General features: G+C 42.6%; 1 protein-coding gene across 1 annotated transcript; it reads right to left on the minus strand.

Moving 5' to 3' along the window:
* Positions 1-247: 247 nt before the first annotated feature.
* LOC113134984 (olfactory receptor 11A1-like) lies at positions 248-5,139 on the minus strand. Its single transcript, XM_026314616.1, has 3 exons — positions 4,212-5,139; positions 611-661; positions 248-327 (listed from the first exon to the last, which is right to left on the minus strand). The coding sequence occupies exons 1-3, from the start codon at positions 5,137-5,139 to the stop codon at positions 248-250; spliced, it is 1,059 nt and encodes a 352-aa protein (XP_026170401.1).
* Between the last annotated feature and the right edge of the window lie 16,037 nt (positions 5,140-21,176).

Consider the following 21,176-nt stretch of genomic DNA (forward strand, 5'->3'; position numbering starts at 1 on the left):
GGCTCTCAGTCTCTTGGCCGGATGAAAATCATCTAGATATAAACACAGACAAACCGTTTGAAAACCATTTAAAAACAGTGTTATAAACAACCCGTTTATTTAAATGTGTTGAAATGCATTTTATATCAATCTCATACCCTCACTATCGTAATCACAGAGCTGTTTGCTTATCACACGCTCACGACACAGATTCGACGGCCCGGGGAGCTCGTCCTTCCTCAGCAGTCCGACCGGCGCCAGCGGACGCTCAGCGACTCTCGAGCGGCTGGCTAGCACAGGGCCGCTGGGGCTTCCTCGTCCCTCCGCTCACCGAGCTCTCGACACCCGCTACATCGCCAGATTGAATAAAAGATAATCAGCTACACACCCCCAATAAAACAATACTTCATCTATTTTAAATATAAACCCTCCGTCACATGCATACTCACCCTGACTGTTTATTCCAGTTAAAATAGCTGCTCTCTGCGTCTCTTTAAAGACAGACGGCCTCTTTGCGGCCCTCCAGGATTTTCTGTAAAGCACACCAACATTTTGTAAAAAGCCACTTTAACTTTCTGCTAACTTTCTGATCCTGCTTTAAAACAGGGATACATGTAGGAATAACTCTCACCTTTATCACGCAGGTGTGCACCGCCACGTTTATCCGACTCAGCGATGGAGCCTGTTGAGCGGACCGTATTTCTGTTAGAATCATCTCAGTAACAGCGTCACCCCGAGATAAAACATATTATAAAAAATATATAAAAGACGGATACATACCTCCAGCAGATGCTGCTGATTGTGGAGAATCCTCATCCAACAACGAAATGGTTGCGGTACCTGCCGGGGTCACGCTATTTTGAAATACATTGTATTCAATGCAGACGATCTGATATACACGCTATTAAATCGAGGAACAAACGACGCACGTACCTGATGGAAAGATCATCATGGTTGTTCCCTACAGTTCTTGCTAATAAAACAAGTGATAGAAAAGGCCCTCAGGCACCTTCTGCAGGTATTTAAATACCCCGTGACACATGATACACACACACGCCCGCCTCGGTATTCGCGTCAGCACGCCGCATCCCACAGAAATCGGCATGACCAATAGGAAAATTGCGCCGCCCGGTGGGAGGGGAGCGTGACGACAATTTTATGGTTTTATTATTTTTATGACTGTCATAAATAACGATCATAAAAAGTGACCCCCCCCCCCCCCCCCCCCGCATAGCCCACAGCCCAAACCATTCCTATACTACTAACCGCTTTTAGTCTAGTCCGTCACCTAGGACCTGTTTGCCTTGGGGGACGCTGCCAGGAGCATATAGCCCCAACCAACATAGCTCCTAGGATCATTCGGGCACTCAAACCCCTCCACCACGATAAGGTGGCGGTTCAAGGAGGAGTGTGTTGTGATGATATAATAATGAAGATGATCTAATAAAAAGTCATTCCCTGTTTTGATTGGAAGATATAGTTGGAGGTCATCAGCGTAACAATAATAATTAATATTATGTTTCTGGAGTTTTGAGCCCAAGGGGAGCATGTAAAGGGAAAACAAGAGAGGGCCAAGAATCAATCTCTGTGGAACACCACAATGGATAGGCATGGGGGGTGGAGTAAATAACGCAATATTTACAGAAAAAGTCCTCCCCTTTAAGTATGAGGCAAACCACTCTAAAGCTAGGCCCTGAACCCCAACAACACACTCAAGTCGTTTCGGAAGAATATTGTGGTCAACAGTGTCAAATGTGGCACTTAAATCTGAAAGTATCAGGATAGCAGATGATTCGGAATCAATAGACAGCAGAATGTCATTCGTAACCTTCGTAACCTGACAGGAATGCAATGCTCTAAAACCAAATTGAAAAGGGTCTAAAACATTAAAAGTATCCATGTACGAAACAAACTGGGAGAATGCAACTTTTTCCAAAACCTTTGAGATGAATGAAAGTTTAGAGATAATTGTTATGCACAGTAGGGTCAAGATGAGGGCCTTTTAATAGGGGCTGTACAATAGCATGCTTAAAACCATTTATTAAAGAGCTGTTTATAATAGCTAGGAGGGTGGGGCTGATTGTGTCTAAAACGTCTCTAAAGAAACTTGTGTGCACGTCTCAATATTGACATTGGGACATTGAGTAAACAGTGGGATTGAGAACCAAATGTATGGTTTTGAAGAGAATTTTGGGGCTATTGGTATTTTTTGCAATGAAGTTTGAGAAATGCCTCTCTAACAGAATTTGATAAACAGTTAAGCAGTTTTTCAAAATTTGGTAGGAGACCTGGAGCCCATCCTTTTTCCACCTGTGCTCATCCCTCCTGCACTCTTGTCTGAGAGTGCGAGTAGATGCATTTAATCAGGTTTGAGGACTAGACCTAACCTTATGCTTAAGTGGAGCAACTATATTCAAAGCAGTACAACAGACAGTTGAAAATTTCGACCAATTGTTCAGTGTCTTTATAAGATATCAGAAGAGGATTAGAATTTGAAAGAAACTTGGAATAAGACTCACAAAATTCAAAATCAGTATTAGCATGAAAGGCATGAGAATAATGTACAGGTCAAGAAAGGATGGACTGATCATATGAAATGGCAGGTTCAAACAGATATGTACATAACAGATATGTACAGATAAACCACGAGTCAAAACAAGATTCAGTATATGGCCTCTGTTATGTGTAGAACTGGAGACCAACTGTACAAAACTGAGTGAATCCATAAGACGCATAAAATTTTAAACCATGGGTTTAGATGGGCATCAAACATGAATGTTGAAGTCCCCTAAGACCAGCAACCTGTCACAACGATGCACTTGATTAGACAGAAATTCAGAAAGCTCGTGAATAAAAATCGTACTGACTTTAGTACGTCTACTCACCAGCAGGCAAATCAGTAGACACAATCAGCTGATTTCTGATTGACAGTGCGGGATAGTAACTAAGTACAAGTACTCCAGTACTGCACTGCCTACAGTTACAGGGTGTTAAGCCCTAAGTCTTGGTTTCCGGTTTTGCACCTCATTTTGGTTAATTTCCTGTTTCGGTTCTGTGTCTTGTTCCAGGTGCCTTTATGTTCAGTGTCATTAGTAGATTGCTTTCACCTGTGTCTTCAGTTCTGTATATATGTCCCTGGTCCTCCTTTGTTCCCGGCCGGAACATTACTTACATCCCTTGTTTTGTTAGTCACTGATGTCTCTGGCCGAAATGCGTATTTGCTTCTGTTCCCCTGTCTGTCTGCCTGCCCGCCGAGTAGCGGAGGAATAAAGCCTGGTTGTCCAGCATTTGGGTCCTCACCTGTCTTTGCCTTCACCAGTGCCACGAGGGCGCAACACAGGGTACTTGTACTTTACTTGAGTATTGCCACTTTTTGGTTTTTCATACTCCAACTTTGCTACATTCCCTTCAGAAAAGCCAGACATTCTCCATCCATGGCTGGATTTAACCCTCAGGGGTCAACAAACGCGCCGGCGCGGGACCAGAAAAACACACTTTAAGAATTTTGACGTAAGTGTAAAGGATTAAACTTAGAGGACCAAACACTGTGAGAAAAGTAGAAAAAAGTCCATAAATGTTATTTACTCTGGTGTCAGAACAGGCCAGTTTGACAATAAAAATAAGAATTATATGGCTAGAAAGCTTGAAATGTTTTCTTTGAAATGAAACAATTCAAGTCGAAAACAAATCAACACTTTTTATTTAACCCGTATGAACGTAAGTAGTGGTGCGTTTTCTATCACCTCATTATAGCTAATGTGATCCCGCCTCCTACAGGTGAACCAGGTAGTTCGTCTCCTTGGCAAAAAAGGTTTTAATTTCAATAGGACCAACCTGGTTAAACAAATGTTACATAAAATACATGAAACATCAGATCTGTTGAGAATAACACAGGCAGTTATTCTTTAAACTTTGTTTCTGGTTGTTACAGCAATCTGAGAAATGTAGTGGAGTAACATCTACAGTAGTTTTCTCTGACATGGATGTTTCCATGGATGCTTGTTCATTAAAGTATTTTATTTATCCTCAAGATTATTTTCAAATACCTGATTATAATCAAAAAATGTTGTAGTTTGTTTCCTCTATTTTCGTGCATATTTAACAGCAGGCATCAGTAATGTTGACGCAATGGAAGTCAGAGGCATTCATTTATTTCTATTTTCTTTACTCAACCTGACCAGATTTCTTGGATGATCTGCTCCTTACAATAGAAGTTAAAAACAGACTTTTACATGTGGTGTGAATTTTGGACAGTTTCAGGCCATATATTACAGGGTTAAAAAGCGGCTGGCATGTCAGAAAGTATAATGATAAAACAATTTGCAACATATTATGCACACCTCTCATATCAAACCTACTACTTAATATTTCAAAGCAAACTGCAAAAGAGAAGTTGATCAAAGAAGCAAGGTGAGGTGTGCAGGTACTGACAGCTTTCTGTCTGGTCTGTTTAGAACCAGAAAGACACACTTTAAGAATTTTGACGTAAGTGTAAAGGATTAAACTTAGAGGACCAAACACTGTGAGAAAAGTAGAAAAAAGTCCATAAATGTTATTTACTCTGGTGTCAGAACAGGCCAGTTTGACAATCGGGTAATTTAAACAGTAAACCTTGTTAATGATGTTTCCACAGAGCTGTAAAGGAATAATCAATGATATTATAGTAACAATGTTTAGAAAAGAATATAGCCATGACAGAGCAATAAACAAGACAGTCTTGTTAGTTGTCATACGTGTGTTATACTGCAGAGGATGACAGATAGAGAGGTATCTGTCATAAGATATGACAGCTAAATTAGTAAATTCTGTGCACACATATGTATGCAAACAGAAAACCTGCAGGAAACAAAAGGGAGCAGACACAGTGTGAATGTCAGAGAGGATCTGAACCAGAAGGAATGGAAACAACCCTGTACTACCATACAGATCATTTACAAACAGGCTGCACAGAAATATGTACATGGGCTCATGTAAGCTTCTGTTCACACAGATCACCACTATCAGCAGCACATTAGAAAAAATAATTAAAACATATAAAGACATAATAATTATGAAATATAAATATTTAAAACACCCAATATCAAAGTAGGCAGCAAGTGTGAAATATGAAACCTGTGTTGAGTTTGCCATGATCCTTATTTTGGACTGTAATGAAATCATCATACTGTTCAGTGCAAAATGCAACCAAAGTATCTGTTCATTAAGACCATAAATTAATTGTTACATTCTTTTCTTAGATTTAATTTAAGTTTTATTAAGTTAAAATATTTTCACCTTCTGCCTCGTCCTTCAGATGTTGTCCTGCTGTAGTCAGGCTGTGACTCCGTCCTCTCTGGGCTTGGACTTCTTTTAAACTTTGAAAACAGGGGACGCCCACAGCAGCAGACTGAGCTCATCATCAGCAGACACCCTGCTTGTGGTGGATTAGTTACTGTTGTCATATGCTGATTAATATTCGTGAACTCTTATAGATATTATTTATTATATTTTTGGTTAAATGTCCATTTTCCTATTAGCTTTGCATCTACCAGAATCCTGTTTGCTCAAACTCACTCAGACAACAACCCCTATCCCCTGCGGAAGTCCCACTTAACATGAAAGACATGAAAGACCCTGGACATTACTAGGCTGTCTTTGATGACATGCCTTTAAATGTCATCACAGCCAGTGTCTAGAGTCCAGTGCATACAGCCTGGCCAATGGGCTGTTGAGTACTTTTTAAAAAAAAAACAAAAAACTATGGACTAGTGGATGCTCCAATAAATTGGAATCACACTCAGCCTTCTTCTGAAACATAATGCCGGAGTGCTTGAAAGGTCTGTTGAGTCTTTTAGACTTCAGGTTCACAAGAAACAATGTACACTCAATGGCCACTTTATTAGGTCCACCTGCCAGAGTTCTGGTCCACCTGCCAGAGTTCTGGCTTTACGGAGAGCTTTTTTATACGTTAATAGAATGTTTTTCCAGGCTAGAAAAAAATTCCTCTAAATTTGTGGAACGCCACTTCCTTTCCAGCCTTCGCGATGCCTGCTTTAAGGTACGAATATGTAAATTATACCATGGGGCTAGTCTTCTCTGATTCACTAACTTCTTTTTCAGAGGGGCTACAGAATCAAGCATTTCACGCAGTGAGGTTACAGCGCTGTCAACAACATGATCAATTTGGTAGGGAGTGGGATTGAAGCAGCTGCCCTCCACTATGTTTATACTTGGCATAGATGTAAATAAAGATGGAATCATTTTCTTAAATTTATTAACAGCGTTGTCGGATAAACATCTGCTGTAGTGGAATTTTCTTCCAAATGCTGCATGATTCATCATCTTAAATTCAAAAGTTATTAAAGACAAAATAGGATTTTGGGGAAAAACTATAAAATGTTCAATTTTGATGCCATAGGTCAGAACAAGATCAAGGGTGTGATTGAAACAGTAAGTGGGTTTGTTAACATTCTGAGTGAAGCCATTTGAATCTAATATAGAATTAAATGCAGTGCTGAGGCTGTTATTTTCAACATCTACATGAATGTTAAAATCTCCCACTATAATGAATATAATAATTCAAGATGTGATATTGAGATAGTAGGGTCAGAATTTGTTGTAAACAGCATGAAAGCATGGATCCATCCTGCCTTTTATCAATGGTTCAGGAAGCTGGTGGTGGTGTACTGGTGTAGGGGATATTTTCTTGGCACACTTTGGGCCTTTGAGATGTCCCTTCAGCACATTGTCACAAAGTGAATAAAACAACATATCACCAGAGTCAACACATCTTAGCACAATGTGGCTATATCACGTATTATACTCCCGTTTAGGACTGTGGGGTTGACGACATGGGGGAAATCCGACTATTAATCATAACTTATATTAGAAAACATTCTGTTTGGACTGGACTGGACTGGATTTCTGGTATTGGTGTATTAAAAAACTATAACTTTCTTTAAGGACTTGCATTAATTACATCACTGTATCAGCAAAAGAAAGGCTGTTCAAAACTTTCGGAGTGGGGGTAGGGGGGTTGGCATTATTGTCCTTAGCCCTTTGTGGATCATGAAAGTGTTGCTGATGTGAAGCTGGTCTCACTCATTAACACCAACTGTAATTTGCTTCAGAGGGAATTAGCTGGAAACTGTGGCCAAAGTGAAGAAACCTCTGGGACAAACATGTTTATTTTCTGAAATGACATTTGACTGCAGGGACTGATGTAACACCAGCAGCCTGTGGGTTCACATTAGATTCAGCTGGGAGTAACGTTAAATTGTGCAAATGTTTTTATTTATGATGAGATAAGTAAGATAAACTTTATTAATCCCTAAAGGTAAATACAGGTGATTGTCATTGTTTGTATGTGTTGTTAGAAAGTTAACTTTTGACTGCAAATTAAGCACATTTAGAAATATGTTTTGAATGTCACAGGGACTCTGACTGGTACAACCAGATCTAGGATCATGTCAAATCAAGCTGCTGCCACTTTTTTTGTCTGTGTTGAAGTATGGTGATATGATCTACATGAAATCTTCTGTAATATATCTTCATAGGTTGGATACTACTTATCACAGTGTAAATCCCTTAACCCATCACTGTATTTTGTATTCTGTTGTGGGTTGGTGCTCACATTCTATGCATCAGCTCAGTCACGGCTCCTCTGTATTGTTAGCTTCACTCTTTCTTATTATTAGTGGTCTTTATCTTCGGTCTTTATTATGACTTCCATACCGGATCGCTCGTGGCCTGAGTTAACAACGACCGCCACTGGTGCTGTTGACTTACAGGGTGCCAGTGGAAATTGGACTACTGTTGGTCAAAAAAGGAGAGGAGGAAGGTGTGCTCGTAGGCAAAGAGAGAAGAGGAAGGGCAGGAGAGTAGGGACTTTGAATGTAGGGACTTTGACAGGGAAAACTAGAGATTTGGCTGATATGATGGAGAGAAGAAAGATGGATATCGTGTTTGTTCAGGAGACCAGGTGGAAAGGTAGCAAGGCCTATAGATTAGGAGCAGGGTTCAAGCTGTTTTATCATGGTGTGGATGGAAAGAGGAATGGAGTAGGAGTTATCCTGAAGGAGGATTTTGCTAGGAATGTTGGGAGGTGAAGAGAGTGTCAGATAGGGTGATGAGTCTGAAGCTAGAAGTTGAAGGTGTGATGTTGAATGTTGTCAGTGGTTATGCCCCACAGGTAGGATGTGAGTTAGAAGAGAAGGAGAAATTCTGGAGGGAGATGGATGAGGTGATTCAGGGTATCCCTAGTGGTGAGAGAGTGGTGATTGGGGCAGACTTCAACGGACATGTTGGTGAGGGAAACAGAGGTGACGAGGAAGTGATGGGCAAGTTTGGTATGCATGACAGGAATGCAGAAGGACAGATGGTGGTAGACTTCGCAAAAAGGATGGAAATGGCTGTAGTGAACACATTTTTTCAGAAAAGGGAGGAGCATAGGGTGACATATAAGAGTGGAGGCAGGAGCACACAAGTTGATTACATCTTGTACAGACGTTTCAACCTGAAAGAGATCAGTGACTGCAAAGTAGTGGCTGTGGAGAGTGTAGCCAGACAGCATAGGATGGTGGTGTGTAGAATGACTCTGGTGGTGAGGAAGATGAAGAGGATAAGGGCAGAGCAGAGGACCAAGCGGTGGAAGTTGAAAAAGGAAGAGTGTTGTGTAGCTTTCAGGGAGGAGCTGAAACAGGCTCTGGGAGGTCAGGAGGTTCTTCCAGATGACTGGACAGCAATAGCTCTAGCACTGAATTACCTATTGCTGTTGTACATTCTGCTGTGTTTGATCAGTTTGAACCAGTCTCACTGTCATTCCTTACCAAAGTATTCCAATGTATGAAGGCCACAACCAGCCCTTTAGATCCTGTTTCAACCAAACTCTTAAAAGAGGGTTTTCCCACTGTAGGGCTTTTTCTGTTGGCTTTTATTAACGTGTATCTTAGCTCAGGATCAGTTCCAACTCCTTTTAAACATGCTGTGGTTAGGCCTCTTCTTAAAAAACACATCTTGATCCCTCAGTTTTATCAAATTTTAGACCAATTTCTCATTTGGTCTAAAATTGGGTTTAGAAGAAGTTGTTTTTATACAGTTACAGTCTTACAATCTTTTTTAGAAATTTCTGTCCGGATTTAGATGACGACATAGCACTGAGTCTGCACTGTTGAAGGTGCATAATGATATTGCTCGGTCCATTGATGCTAAGTGCCCTGTTATTTTAGTGCTACTTGACCTCACAGCGGCCTTTGATACCGTGGACCACAAAGTCTTCCTGTCTCTCCTTAATCATTTTGTTGGCATTCTGGGCACTGCACTTTAATGGTTCTAGTCATATCTGACCAACAGAAATTTCTCTGTAGTGATCGGCTACTTGTCATCCTCTACCACTTCCCTCTCTTGCGGGGTGCCACAAGGCTCTATTCTTGGACCTGTCCTGTTTTCACTGTACATGCTGCCATTCGGGTCAATTATAGCAAGGCACATTCAAGCTTTTCATTGCTATGCAGATGATCTGCAGATTTATTTGTCTATGAAGATAAAAAAAACTAACGCAGTTGGGCAGCTAATGGATTACATCAGTGACATTAAGCTGTGATTATAGCGTAACTTCCTTCACTTAAACGAACAAAAGACTGAGTATATTTTATTTGGTGAATCTGTAATTTTAGATTCATCGAATTCTTAGATTTTAGATTTAGATTAAGGTCTGACTTTGGCCCTGATGACTGATCTGCGCATGGTAATGGGACAGGATCAGCTTGGTGATGTGACTGTCCTTTGGTAGGATTATGGAGTGTTTTAGTTCATGACTCAGCGTTGATGCTTTCAGCCTCCCACCAATGCGAAGAAGTCCATTATCAAGAATGGGGTCTAGGCAGAGAAGAGGACTTGATGTTGGAAGAACGTTTCCCCTTTGAAGTGTCTTCCCTCTTGAGGGAAGGCTTCCTGCTGAACGAGTTTAATGACAGCCTAGCAGCTCTTCTACGTTCCTCAACTATCACAAATTCATTGTTGTGTTTTAGTTTAGACCCTAATCTCTTAATTCTGGCAACCATCTTAATGCGCGTTGTCCATGTGGAAACGCGATTAAGATGACTCAGAAGATCCTTCTGCTCACTGACCTGAGTTGCAAATACTTGGATTGATTTAACTTCAGGGTCACCAACAAGCAACTCTGTTGATGGGTTAAGTGTTGGGAGCACCTCTTGTTCCCATAAAAATTTGGGTCCTGATAGCCAGTTAGTTGAAGAGATGTCTGCTGCACGAAGACCTCTAGAGGCATGATCAGCTGGGTTTCGTGCAGTGTCAACATAGTGCCACTGATTAGGGCTTGTATTATCTCTTATGAGTTGAACACGGTTGGCAACAAATATGTGAAATCTTCTGGATTCGTTGTTGATGTATGCTAGTACTACTTGAAGTCAGTCCAAAAGAATTCTTCATCAATTTCCATCCCAAGTTCAGACTTCAACACTCATCCCAGTTGAGATGACTGCAGCAGAGAGCTCCAGCCTTGGGATGCTTGTGATTTTGGTAGGTGCTACTCTTGCTTTAGCCATCACAAGACTGCAATGGATTTGGTTTTTGTCATTCTTGTACCTGAGGTAGGAACATGCACCATATCCTACATTGCTGGCATCTGAGAAATGGTGGAGTTCCACCTTAACAATGTTACCAAAATCCGATGGGTGATAGCATCTAGGTATGGCAACTTCCTTCAACCTTTGGAGGCCATTCTTCCATTCATCCCACTGTGGACACAAGTTCTCAGGAAGAGGATCATCCCATCCTATTCCTCTACGACACAGTTCTTGCAAAATGCACTTTCCGCTCAAGGTGAAAGGGGCCAAAAATCCGAGGGGGTCAAAAAGCGAAGCCACAACTGACAGGATTGTACGAGTTGGAGGTTGGGTTTTAATGCCTATGTTGAAGCCAAAGGTGTCATTTCCTATCGACCACTGGATGCCAAGTACATGTCCTTCCTGTGTCACCTCTGGGTGAAAGCTTAGAGGCTCTGTGGTTGAGGCTCTTTCTGAGGGGGCTACACAGGAAAGGACATCCCTTTGATTTGAGTTGAACTTGTGCAGATGTAGGCCTGCACTTCTGCATAACTCCTGTTCTTCAACAATGAGCTTCTTAGCTTCTTCAACTGATCTGATGGTACACTTGTTAGTCCATCATCTACATAGAAATCCTTCTCGATACAGGCTAACGCTGAAGACTGTTTGGTCTCATGTTGATGTGCTAGATACTTAAGACCAAAATTAGCACATCCAGGAGATGAAGCAGCACCGAAAAGGTGCACTGTCATTCTATACTCTTGTGGCTCCCTTTCCAACTGTCCATCATTCCACCAGAGGAATCTCAGGTAGTTGCGGACTTCAGGTGAGACATAGAATTGGTGGAACATTCTCTCAATGTCACAGACCACAGCCACTGCTTCCTTCCTGTAGCGACAAAGAACTCCCACCAGAGAGTTGATTTGATCGGGACCTGTGAGTAGGTTGTCATTTAGAGAGACGCCGTGAAATTTTGCAGAGCAATCAAAGACAACTCTTAGTTTGTCTGGCTTTTTGGCATGATACACACTGTGATGGGGAATATACCACACAGTTTCACCTTCAGGTGCTGGCTGGGCTAATTCTGCATCACCCTTGCTGATGATTTCTTTCATGAAGGCTGTATAATGTTCATAGTACTGTTTGTTTGCTTGTAACTTCCTCTTGAGGTGTTGCAGCCAAACCATTGCCAGCTTTTTATTATTTGGAAGTGGAGGTGGACCATTGCCAATGGGAGGGGTATTTCATAGTGTCCATCTTCCCTTTGAACAATGTGTTCACTGAGGAGTCATACAAAGCGAACATCATCTTGAGACACATGCTTGTCCTCATAGTTCCTTTCATTAAAGTCTGATTCCAGGACCTTTCACACCTCTGAGGCTGTAGGCACTGGTATTTCCTTCACTGTAATTCGATGCACCATCCTCTGGCTTCCTTGCCTATCCAGGAGAGGATTGGACAGCCCTATTATGCTCCAACCAAGCAAAGTTTTTTGTGCAAAAGGTTCATTTACGCTACCTGTAATGACCACCAAAGGAGCCATTGCTGATGGGCAGTTGTAACCAATTAGTAGTCCAACTTCACAGTCTTAGAGTGGTGGCAGCTTGTTTGCCAGGTGCTTGAGGTGAGGCCAATGGAGCGCTGTTTTCTTAGTAGGGATGTGAGACTTGGGATGTGAGAGGTTGAATCGCTCTGTGTCTTAAGAAGGGCATAGGTGAGGATTTTTCTCTGGGGCTCAGCAACTGATGACACAAAGACTGGGACAATACTTGAAGTGGCAGAACTATGCTGAGTCATTGTATGCGCCGTAACCTTATTGACCTCTTTGCTGGCAGTGCTTGTGGCTACAGAGTCCTCGTTTGGTGGTTCCACAACACTCTCTCTCTCCACATGCAAACAGGTTGGGTGGCGTCGGCCGCACGTGCTGCAGGTGTGTCGCCTCTTACAGTCAACTAAGCAAAGTCAACTATCACTGCAGCCCTCTACCAGTCGGGGCTTTATGGCAGAGTGGCCCGACGGAAGCCTCTCCTCAGTGCAAGACACATGAAAGCCCTCATAGAGTTTGCCGAAAGACACATGAAGCACTCCCAGACTATGAGAAATAAGATTCTCTGGTCTGATGAGACCAAGATTGAACTTTTTGGCGTTAATTCTAAGCGGTATGTGTGGAGAAAACCAGGCACTGCTCATCACCTGTCCAATACAATCCCTACAGTGAAACATGGTGGTGGGAGCATCATGTTGTGGGGGTGTTTTTCAGCTGCAGGGACTGGACGACTGGTTGCAATTGAAGGAAAGATAAATGCGGCCAAGTACAGAGATATCCTGGAAGAAAACCTCTTTCAGAGTGCTCAGGACCTCAGACTGAGCTGAAGGTTCACCTTTCAACAGGACAATGACCCTAAGCACACAGCTAAAATAACAAAGGAGTGGCTTCGGAACAACTCTGTGACAGTTCTTGACTGGCCCAGCCAGAGCCCTGACCTAAACCCAATTGAGCATCTCTGGAGAGACCTGAAAATGGCTGACTACCAACGTTCACCATCCAACCTGACAGAACTGGAGAGGATCTGCAAGGAAGAATGACAGAAGATCCCCAAATTCAGCTGTGAAAAACTTCATCATTCCCAAGAAGACTCATGGCTGTACTAGCTCAAAAGGGTGCTTCTACTCAATACTGAGCACAGGATCTGAATACTTATGACCATGTGATATTTCAGTTTTTCTTTTTTAATAAATTTGCAAAAAATTCTACATTTCTGGTTTTTTCTTTCAAGATGGGGTGCTGAGTGTACATTAATGAGAAATAAAATGAACTTTTTTGATTTTGGCAAATGGCTGCAATGACACAAAGAGTGAAAAATTTAAAGGGGTCTGAATATTTTCCGTACCCACTTAAACACCCAAAGCAAAGGTTATTTTTCTGAATGAAAACCTTCTTATCATCAGTAGACTTTGTTGCAAAATTGGGCACTTAGCGACACCATGTGTTTCATCGTTGCAGGCTAAGCAAGGTGGCTTGGGTTTTGAGTTTGGTGGCTTCCATCATCCTGTTGGCAGAGTCCTTCATTTGAACATTTGTGTTGAGTGCCTTTGCTCTCTTTGGAAACCTCTCATCTGTGGTTTTAGTGCTCATCAGTAGTGGAGAAGCAATAGGGTTGCACACTATACGTGCTTCTCTTTGCATGGACCCTGTGAACCGTGCAAAGCTTGGATTTTCTCCAGATTTGTCCAACTCTTCCACAATGCGACTCCATCTGTGCACCATCCATTCAGGCAGTTTTCCAAGGAGCTTATGATTTTCCTCACAATAATGTAAGAATGCCAGTCCTTTAACATGGGGTATGGCTTTGACACAACCTTGGAGGAAATCTGCAAAATCTCTGAGCGCCATGGGGTCATTAGCTGGTATTTTGGGCCACCTTGTGAGCCTGTCTCTGTAAGTTCTTTGGACAACAAATGGACTTCCATACCTTTCTTGTAGCACTGCCCAGGCACCTTGATATGCATCTTCAGAGTTTCTGTAGAAGAATCCCTCTACAGCTTTGCGTGCCTCACTTGTAAGATAGCTCTTCATATAAAACATTTTTTCACTGACTGGTAGGGGCTTCTGATCAATGAGAGCTATAAATGATAACTTCCAGTCTATAAACTTTAAAGGGTCACCAGTGAAGATGGTTGGCTCTGGGACAGGAAGACGGTTTAAGGTAAGGGGGCTCGCAATTGCTTGATCTAAGCTAACTGTCTCTTGAGTGGAATGCACTCCAATATGTATGCTTGTATGCTCTCACTCTCACTCTAAATCTTTGTATAGCAGCATTTTACGTTACTTGCTGGTCAGGAAAAATGGCAAAACAAATGTACAAACATGACACATAATGCATATACACTTTCTAACATCAAACATAACTTCACATCTCGTGCATTTTCCACAATATTATACAAAGTATACAAAGAACATGTTTACGAACCTTGTTGCGCTCACCAAGGCTGTGATAATTCCAGGAAAAACAGTTTAACTTCATCTCTTCTGCATGTAGCACTGCTAGCTTGAATGCACGTCACATTCACTACTGAGACCATGAGGCGAGTGTTGCAGTGATGTGTCCACTCTGGAGGAGGAGCATGTTCCGGGGCAAAAGTGCTTCGACACCCTTATGCTGAATAAGTAATAATGAATGTGCGATTAGCTTGTTGGTCATTTACAGTAATATTGTGGCATTTTTTATGCATTTTATTGTTTACCATTTTACTTTTTAATATAGTCTTATGATTCTGCTTTTACTGGTTTATTTTGCTCTTTTGAAAAGCACTTTGGTCACTTTTGAGTGTTATGAAGGGCTGTATAAATAAATGTTGATTGAATGAACTACAATGGTTATAGATGAAACTCTAAACAACCTACGATATGAATATAACACTATTTCACATGGGCGCGTATTTTCTAAATGTCCGCCAGAGGGCGCTAATCCACACGCGAATGCAACACGAGAGCATTGTAACATGCCTGGACATGTACTAAGTAAACGATCCAGTCGCTATGCAAACGAGCACCGTTGCATAACGCGTCCACACAATAATATGGTTGATAGACAGTAATAACATAACGTACAGCATATACATATGAGCACCTCACAACAAGGAATATCACAGAACACTTGTAAAGGCACTGACTTAACCTAAACAGGCAATACAGGCATTGCTTTGCTAATTGGCTACTCCTGAATCGGTATGAGAACAGCTGAACACTCGAGAATGACCGCAAATATATAAACCGTGGTTACTTTACATGTACTGTAGGGATTAGAAATTTTTATATGCTTGTATCAACTGCTTGCAAAAGAAAGTGACCTTGAGTGCAGCATAGCGTGACTAGGAACAAAGATAGAGAGGCAGAAGTGGCTACATTCAGAAACCGTGGTCTTAGTAAACGTGTTACAAGTCAGATAACTGTAATGTACTTATATTGCGTATAAGTTAAGCTAAGACAGGAACGAGGCGGGAGGTATCGTTAGACTTCTTTTTAATCACCCCCGGAACTCACGTCACCCAACAGGAAGTAGTCAGCAATACATTACATCCCCCTTTCTCAGTAATAAAATAAAATATAATAAAACTATAATAACCTGAGAAGGTATTTTTGAAAATTATCCCAACTGGAAGTATCCATTAGCTTCTCACCTAGAAATAAAGCTCTCACTTTCCATTAAGCTTAACACACAGTGAGTATTTTAGCTTATGAAAGGAACATAAATCAAACTAAACTAGGAAGGAGAAGTTACTAGCACATCACTTCCACCAGGCATCTGTCCACGCCTGTCTCTGACTACAACAGTTCATAAGTTCAGCTTCTCAGGCGGTCTTACAGCTCTGCCTCGTCTAGTACGATAGAGGTCACCCGTTGGAGCTTGTGAGCGCTGGGGTACCTCAGGAAGTGATGGAGGTGGCTCTGAGGGGGCTGCCGTTGTCTGCTGCTCCTCAGCTGGCGTTTCCTTCCAGGGCTCATCTTCACACAAAACGTGCCGGGACCGATTGGCTGTTTTAGTGGTGTTGCGGAGATGTTGCATGTTGCGGCGAAACAGCTTGCCTTTACTGTCCACAATGTATGACCGTGGTGAGCTGTGCGGCTGAACTACGACTCCAGGGGTCCACTTGTGGTTACCAGGATATGGTGCCATCCTGACTTCGTCTCCAGGCTGTAGGTCTGGGCAGGGACGAGTCGCTTTCATGTCGTAGTAGAACTTTTGGGTATCTTTAGTTTTGTCTAGTAGGTGTTTGACTCTGAGGGGGTCATAGGTCATGGGTCTAAGTAGTGCACGAGCTGTGGGCAGTTTATTGCGGGGTCTCCTGCCCATAAGGAGCTGAGCAGGTGACAGGCCAACTGACTGAAGAGGTGTTGTTCTATAGTCCAGTAGAGCAAGATGTTTGTCAGTTGCTTTGCTCCAGAGTCTCTTGACAGTTTGTACTGCTCGCTCTGCTTCCCCATTGGAATGCGGTGTGTGAGGTGAAGATGTTTTGTGTAGAATGCCGTAACTTTGACAGAACTCTTTGAACTCCTCTGATGCGTACTGTGGGCCATTATCTGTTCGTAGAATGGCAGGGATGCCATGTCTGCTGAACTGAGATTTCAGGGTCTCAATAGTGGTGCGGCTGCGCTGATCTTTCAACAGTTCAACTTCGATGTATTTTGAATAATAGTCCACTAGTACAATGTACTGCCTGTTCTCAAAGTCGTACAAATCTGAGGCCACCACTTCAAATGGTAGCTCAGGTGTTTCCGTTGGCATGAGTGGCTGTTTGGGAAGTCTGTTTTGAATCTCAGCACATTTACAACAGCTTCTGATCATGTTCTCAATTTCCGCACTCATACCTGGCCAGTATAACACTTCACGTGCACGTTGTTTGCTCTTCACCATTCCCAGGTGAGACTGATGTATGAGCTCCAGCATGTGCATGTGCCTGTTTCTGGAGTCTTGTCTGACAGCTGTGCTCTGGACAGTGTGTCTGGAAGCTCCATGTCTTTTCCTCTTCTGTATTTGACTGTGGTGTCATACCACTGTAATCGCAAACGCATCCTCTGTATGCGCATTGGGGTTGACAGTAGAGGTTTCTTGTGAATGTCCTCCAGTGGCTTGTGGTCATTGTATATTGTGACGTGTTTGCCGAATATATAGTGGTGAAACTTGGTGCATGCATGAACGATGGAGAGCATCTCCTTCTCAATCTGAGCATAGCGTGTCTCAGCATCAGTCATAGATCTGGATGAGAAGGCTACAGGTTGATTGTCTTGTATTAAAACAGCTCCCAGTCCGGTGCTACTTGCGTCACAATATATTTCCACAGGTTTTGTCACATCATAGAACTTCAGCACTGGGTGATGAGTACACAAGTGTTTAAGCTTGTCAAATGCCTGCTGCTGTGCTGGATCCCATGAGAACTCTACATCAGTTTTTGTAAGTTGTCTTAATGGAGCATCTATCTCACTCAGGTTTGGAATGAACTTTGACAAATATGTCACAAATCCCAGAAAGCGGCGAACGCCTTCCTTGTCAGTAGGTGGCGGCATGGATCGCACAGCTTCTGTTTTTGCCGGATCTGGTTTTAGTCCATCAGCTGTTATTAGATGCCCCACGTATGGCACTGCTGACTGGCGGATGCAACACTTGTTGAAGTTTAGCCTCAGATTGTAGCTTGTAGCTCTCTCCACAACCTGTCTGAGTGTTCTGTCACTGTTGGTGCTGCAATGAGAATGTCATCCATTATGCCAGTCGCGCCACTGATGCCCTCTAGCATTTGGTCGATAATGCGTTGGAATATCTCTGGTGCGCATTTTATGCCAAAGGGTAATCTCAGCCATCTAAATCTTCCGATAGGGGTATTAAATATTGTCAGGAATGATGATGCTTCATCGAACTCAATCTGCAGGAAACCTGACTTTGCATCTAGTACAGAGAAGACTTTTGCGTTGGGCATAGTGGATACAACCTCTTCAATTGTGCGCATTGGGTAATGCTCCCGTTTAATAGCATTATTCAGGTCACTTGGATCTATACATATATGGAGTTTGTCCTTGTTAGTGACTACAACCATTGAACTCACCCACTCAGTTGGTTGGTCAACTTTGGTGATATGACCATCTCTGACCATCTCATTTAGCTTTTCCACTATTTTTGCTCTGAGTGCTACTGGTTGTCTGCGCACAGCATGTACCACAGGTTTTGCCTCGGGGTCAATCTTTATTGTATATTTGCCTGGCAGTGTCCCTGTAGTGCGTGTCAGTTCCGGAAAGTTTTCAAGGCCAGCAGGTGGGCTCCGGTTTGTGGTAGTGTCCTTGAAAGTGCCCACTTTGTCTACTACACTGCTGTCTTGTAGTGAGTCCAGTCTAGCAATTAGGCCTAAGGCCTCTGCTGCTGTGCCACCAAGCACATTCTCTTGTGCAATGTCCACTATTTCAAACTCTGCTGTGCCTTTACGCTCTTTGTACTTTAGTGGAAGGTCAACTGCAGCAACTGGCTTTATCTTGTGGTTTGAGTAGGTCCTGAGCACTCTTTTGGAGCTTTTCAGCTCCCCCATGTGTTTTAGTGACTGATAGCAGTTCAGAGTCAGTGTATTACATTTCGCCCCTGTATCTATTCTAAACTGCAGTTTGTGTGACAGGATATCAATGTCCGCTAACCACTTGTCCTCTGTCAGTGTCACTATTGGAACATCATCTATTGTCAGGTTTATGTCCAGAATGTCTTCTTCACTCTGTGGAAAGGCTGACTCTACATTGACTGTAGTTACTGAGCGGCTGCGGCAAACTGATGCCCAGTGATTTGGTTTTTGACAGTTTGAACATATAGAGCCTTTTGCTGGACATTTACCTTGATTCCACTTGTGTTTTGGGTCTTTCCTGCACTTTGAGCAGTTCTTTGTTTTATTTTGCATGGTTTGCACTGGTTGTGTGAGGTTTTGCTGCTTGTGACTATATTCCTTTTTGTTTTGGTTGTTGTACTTAGGTCTGGTTGACACTTGTGACACCTGTGCATCTTCCTCTCTAACAATTCGCATTTGAATTTGTGACATTTCGAATTGCTGGGGAATTTCAACTGCTTTGGCCAGCGTCAGCTCTTCACCTTTGTTCAGCAGCCTCTCCTGTACACGTTTCTCTCTGACTCCTGCTATTATAGCGTCAATCAACATGTCATCGGCGTCTGCATACTCACAATCCATTAGAAGCAGCTTTAGATCCTTTACAAAGTGGTCAAAACTCTCAGTTGCACCTTGCTTTCTCTGCTTGAAGCGGTGTCGGGCGATCCGTTTATTTTTTCTCGGTCTGATGTACCCGGCGAACTTTTCCAGCACGCCTTCTGCTTGGACTCGAGCTCGGCGAGGGGTCCTGTGAACACGAAGCTAACATGGGAGCGGAACCTCTCAAATTCTTGATATAAATCCGCGGCATCCCAGTCAATCTTCGGGTGATCAAACTGCGTGGTCATTGCTACGTGGTTACTGTTCTTGACAGACTTCTGACACCATGTAATGTACTTATATTGCGTATAAGTTAAGCTAAGACAGGAACGAGGCGGGAGGTATCGTTAGACTTCTTTTTAATCACCCCCGGAACTCACGTCACCCAACAGGAAGTAGTCAGCAATACATTACAATAACCTCAGTATGAGGAGCACATAGAAACGGTCAGTAAAGAACCCTCAGAATGAGGGGCACCTAGAAACGGTCAGTAAAGAAACCTCAGAATGAGGGGCACCTAGAAACGGTCAGTAAAGAAACCTCAGAATGAGGGGCACCTAGAAACGGTCAGTAAAGTATTTCCTAGATTCTACAGATGGGCGCTGTCGACCTCCGTGAAGTTGGCCCCCCACCCAACGCAAAATTTCGCAAAAATAGTCTCAATCGTTTGTGCTTAGTTTGTGCCGGTTTGTGCTGCTCGAAGCTCCGTTCGTGCGGCTTTTTATTTTGCTTTTTCCATTATTTGTGTTAATGGATGTTCGATAGTACACTTTAATTCAGTTTCACAAGTAAAATAATTTTGGCTTTTTACCTTGGAATTGGTGTTACACTCCACACTTCTTGTGAGCCGCTGTGTCTGGTATAAGTTGGAAACTCACAGTTGATCGGTAACTTAACTAAATTTGGATCCGTTTGGATCTTACTTTACTTCAACTGTACTAAGAAAAACCAAAACCGCACAAACGGATCTTCAAGCAGCACAGACCGGCACAAACTAAGCACAAACGATTGAGCCTATTTCGGGTGAGTTTGGAGCATGTAGGGGGGCTGATGACGTCATCACCAAAAATGTAATGTCTAATATTTTAAAAACCGAAGCAGCACAAACGAAAATTTTTACAGCACAAACCGGCACAAACGATTGAGACTATTTTTGCGAAATTTTGCGTTGGGTGGGGGGCCAACTTCACGGAGGTCAAGAGGCTGGGACTGGCCTGAGCACCAACGAAGGTAGAGCTAAGTCTAAAACCATGGTTACTCCCCACCAATGTAGACCAATCAGATAGTCACACATTTTCATACAAAAGTTTGTTTAATGCTAAGGTTAGTCTCTTCTCTTTGGAAAGTTGGTTGCAGCTAACTGCTTGCAGACTGTGATTTTCTGAACAAGGAGAGGTCCATGTACATGTAGATGATTCTTCAATGCAAAAAATCTACTAAATTGAGATACTGTGATGAGTCCTTATTGCAGAAAACGAACACGCTTCAGTACGCACACTCTAACCCAGCCTAAACTTCAAACCAGTGTCCTTATGTGATGCACCTTCAAAAAAAGTTTATGTTTACGCTAATGTCCCTTCGAAACAAAAATGTGCTTGGGTGCATCAGAGGGATTTTTACTCTGCTTCCTGCTGTGACAGCGCAGTCGTGCTGAACACTTTGATTGTTGTCCAAATATGGTACTTCTGGCTCCTCAAAAGCAGCATGACGACGTCCATAATGGCCGAAAATGGCGACTGAATTGACTTCATTCTCGCAGTGCGTAACGCTATGGGTGACCATTGTATAGTCCCACCCCTATACACTGTCAATGTGTTTTCTTCTGTTCTTCTGGCAACTCAACAAGCTGCCTTCTCAAACAGGTGACACGTGACAATTTTTCAGCTGAAAACTGTTTGATAAATAAACACACCTGTAAAG

This window comes from Mastacembelus armatus, chromosome 13 (assembly GCF_900324485.2).
Source record: "Mastacembelus armatus chromosome 13, fMasArm1.2, whole genome shotgun sequence".
NCBI classification, from domain to species: domain Eukaryota; kingdom Metazoa; phylum Chordata; class Actinopteri; order Synbranchiformes; family Mastacembelidae; genus Mastacembelus; species Mastacembelus armatus.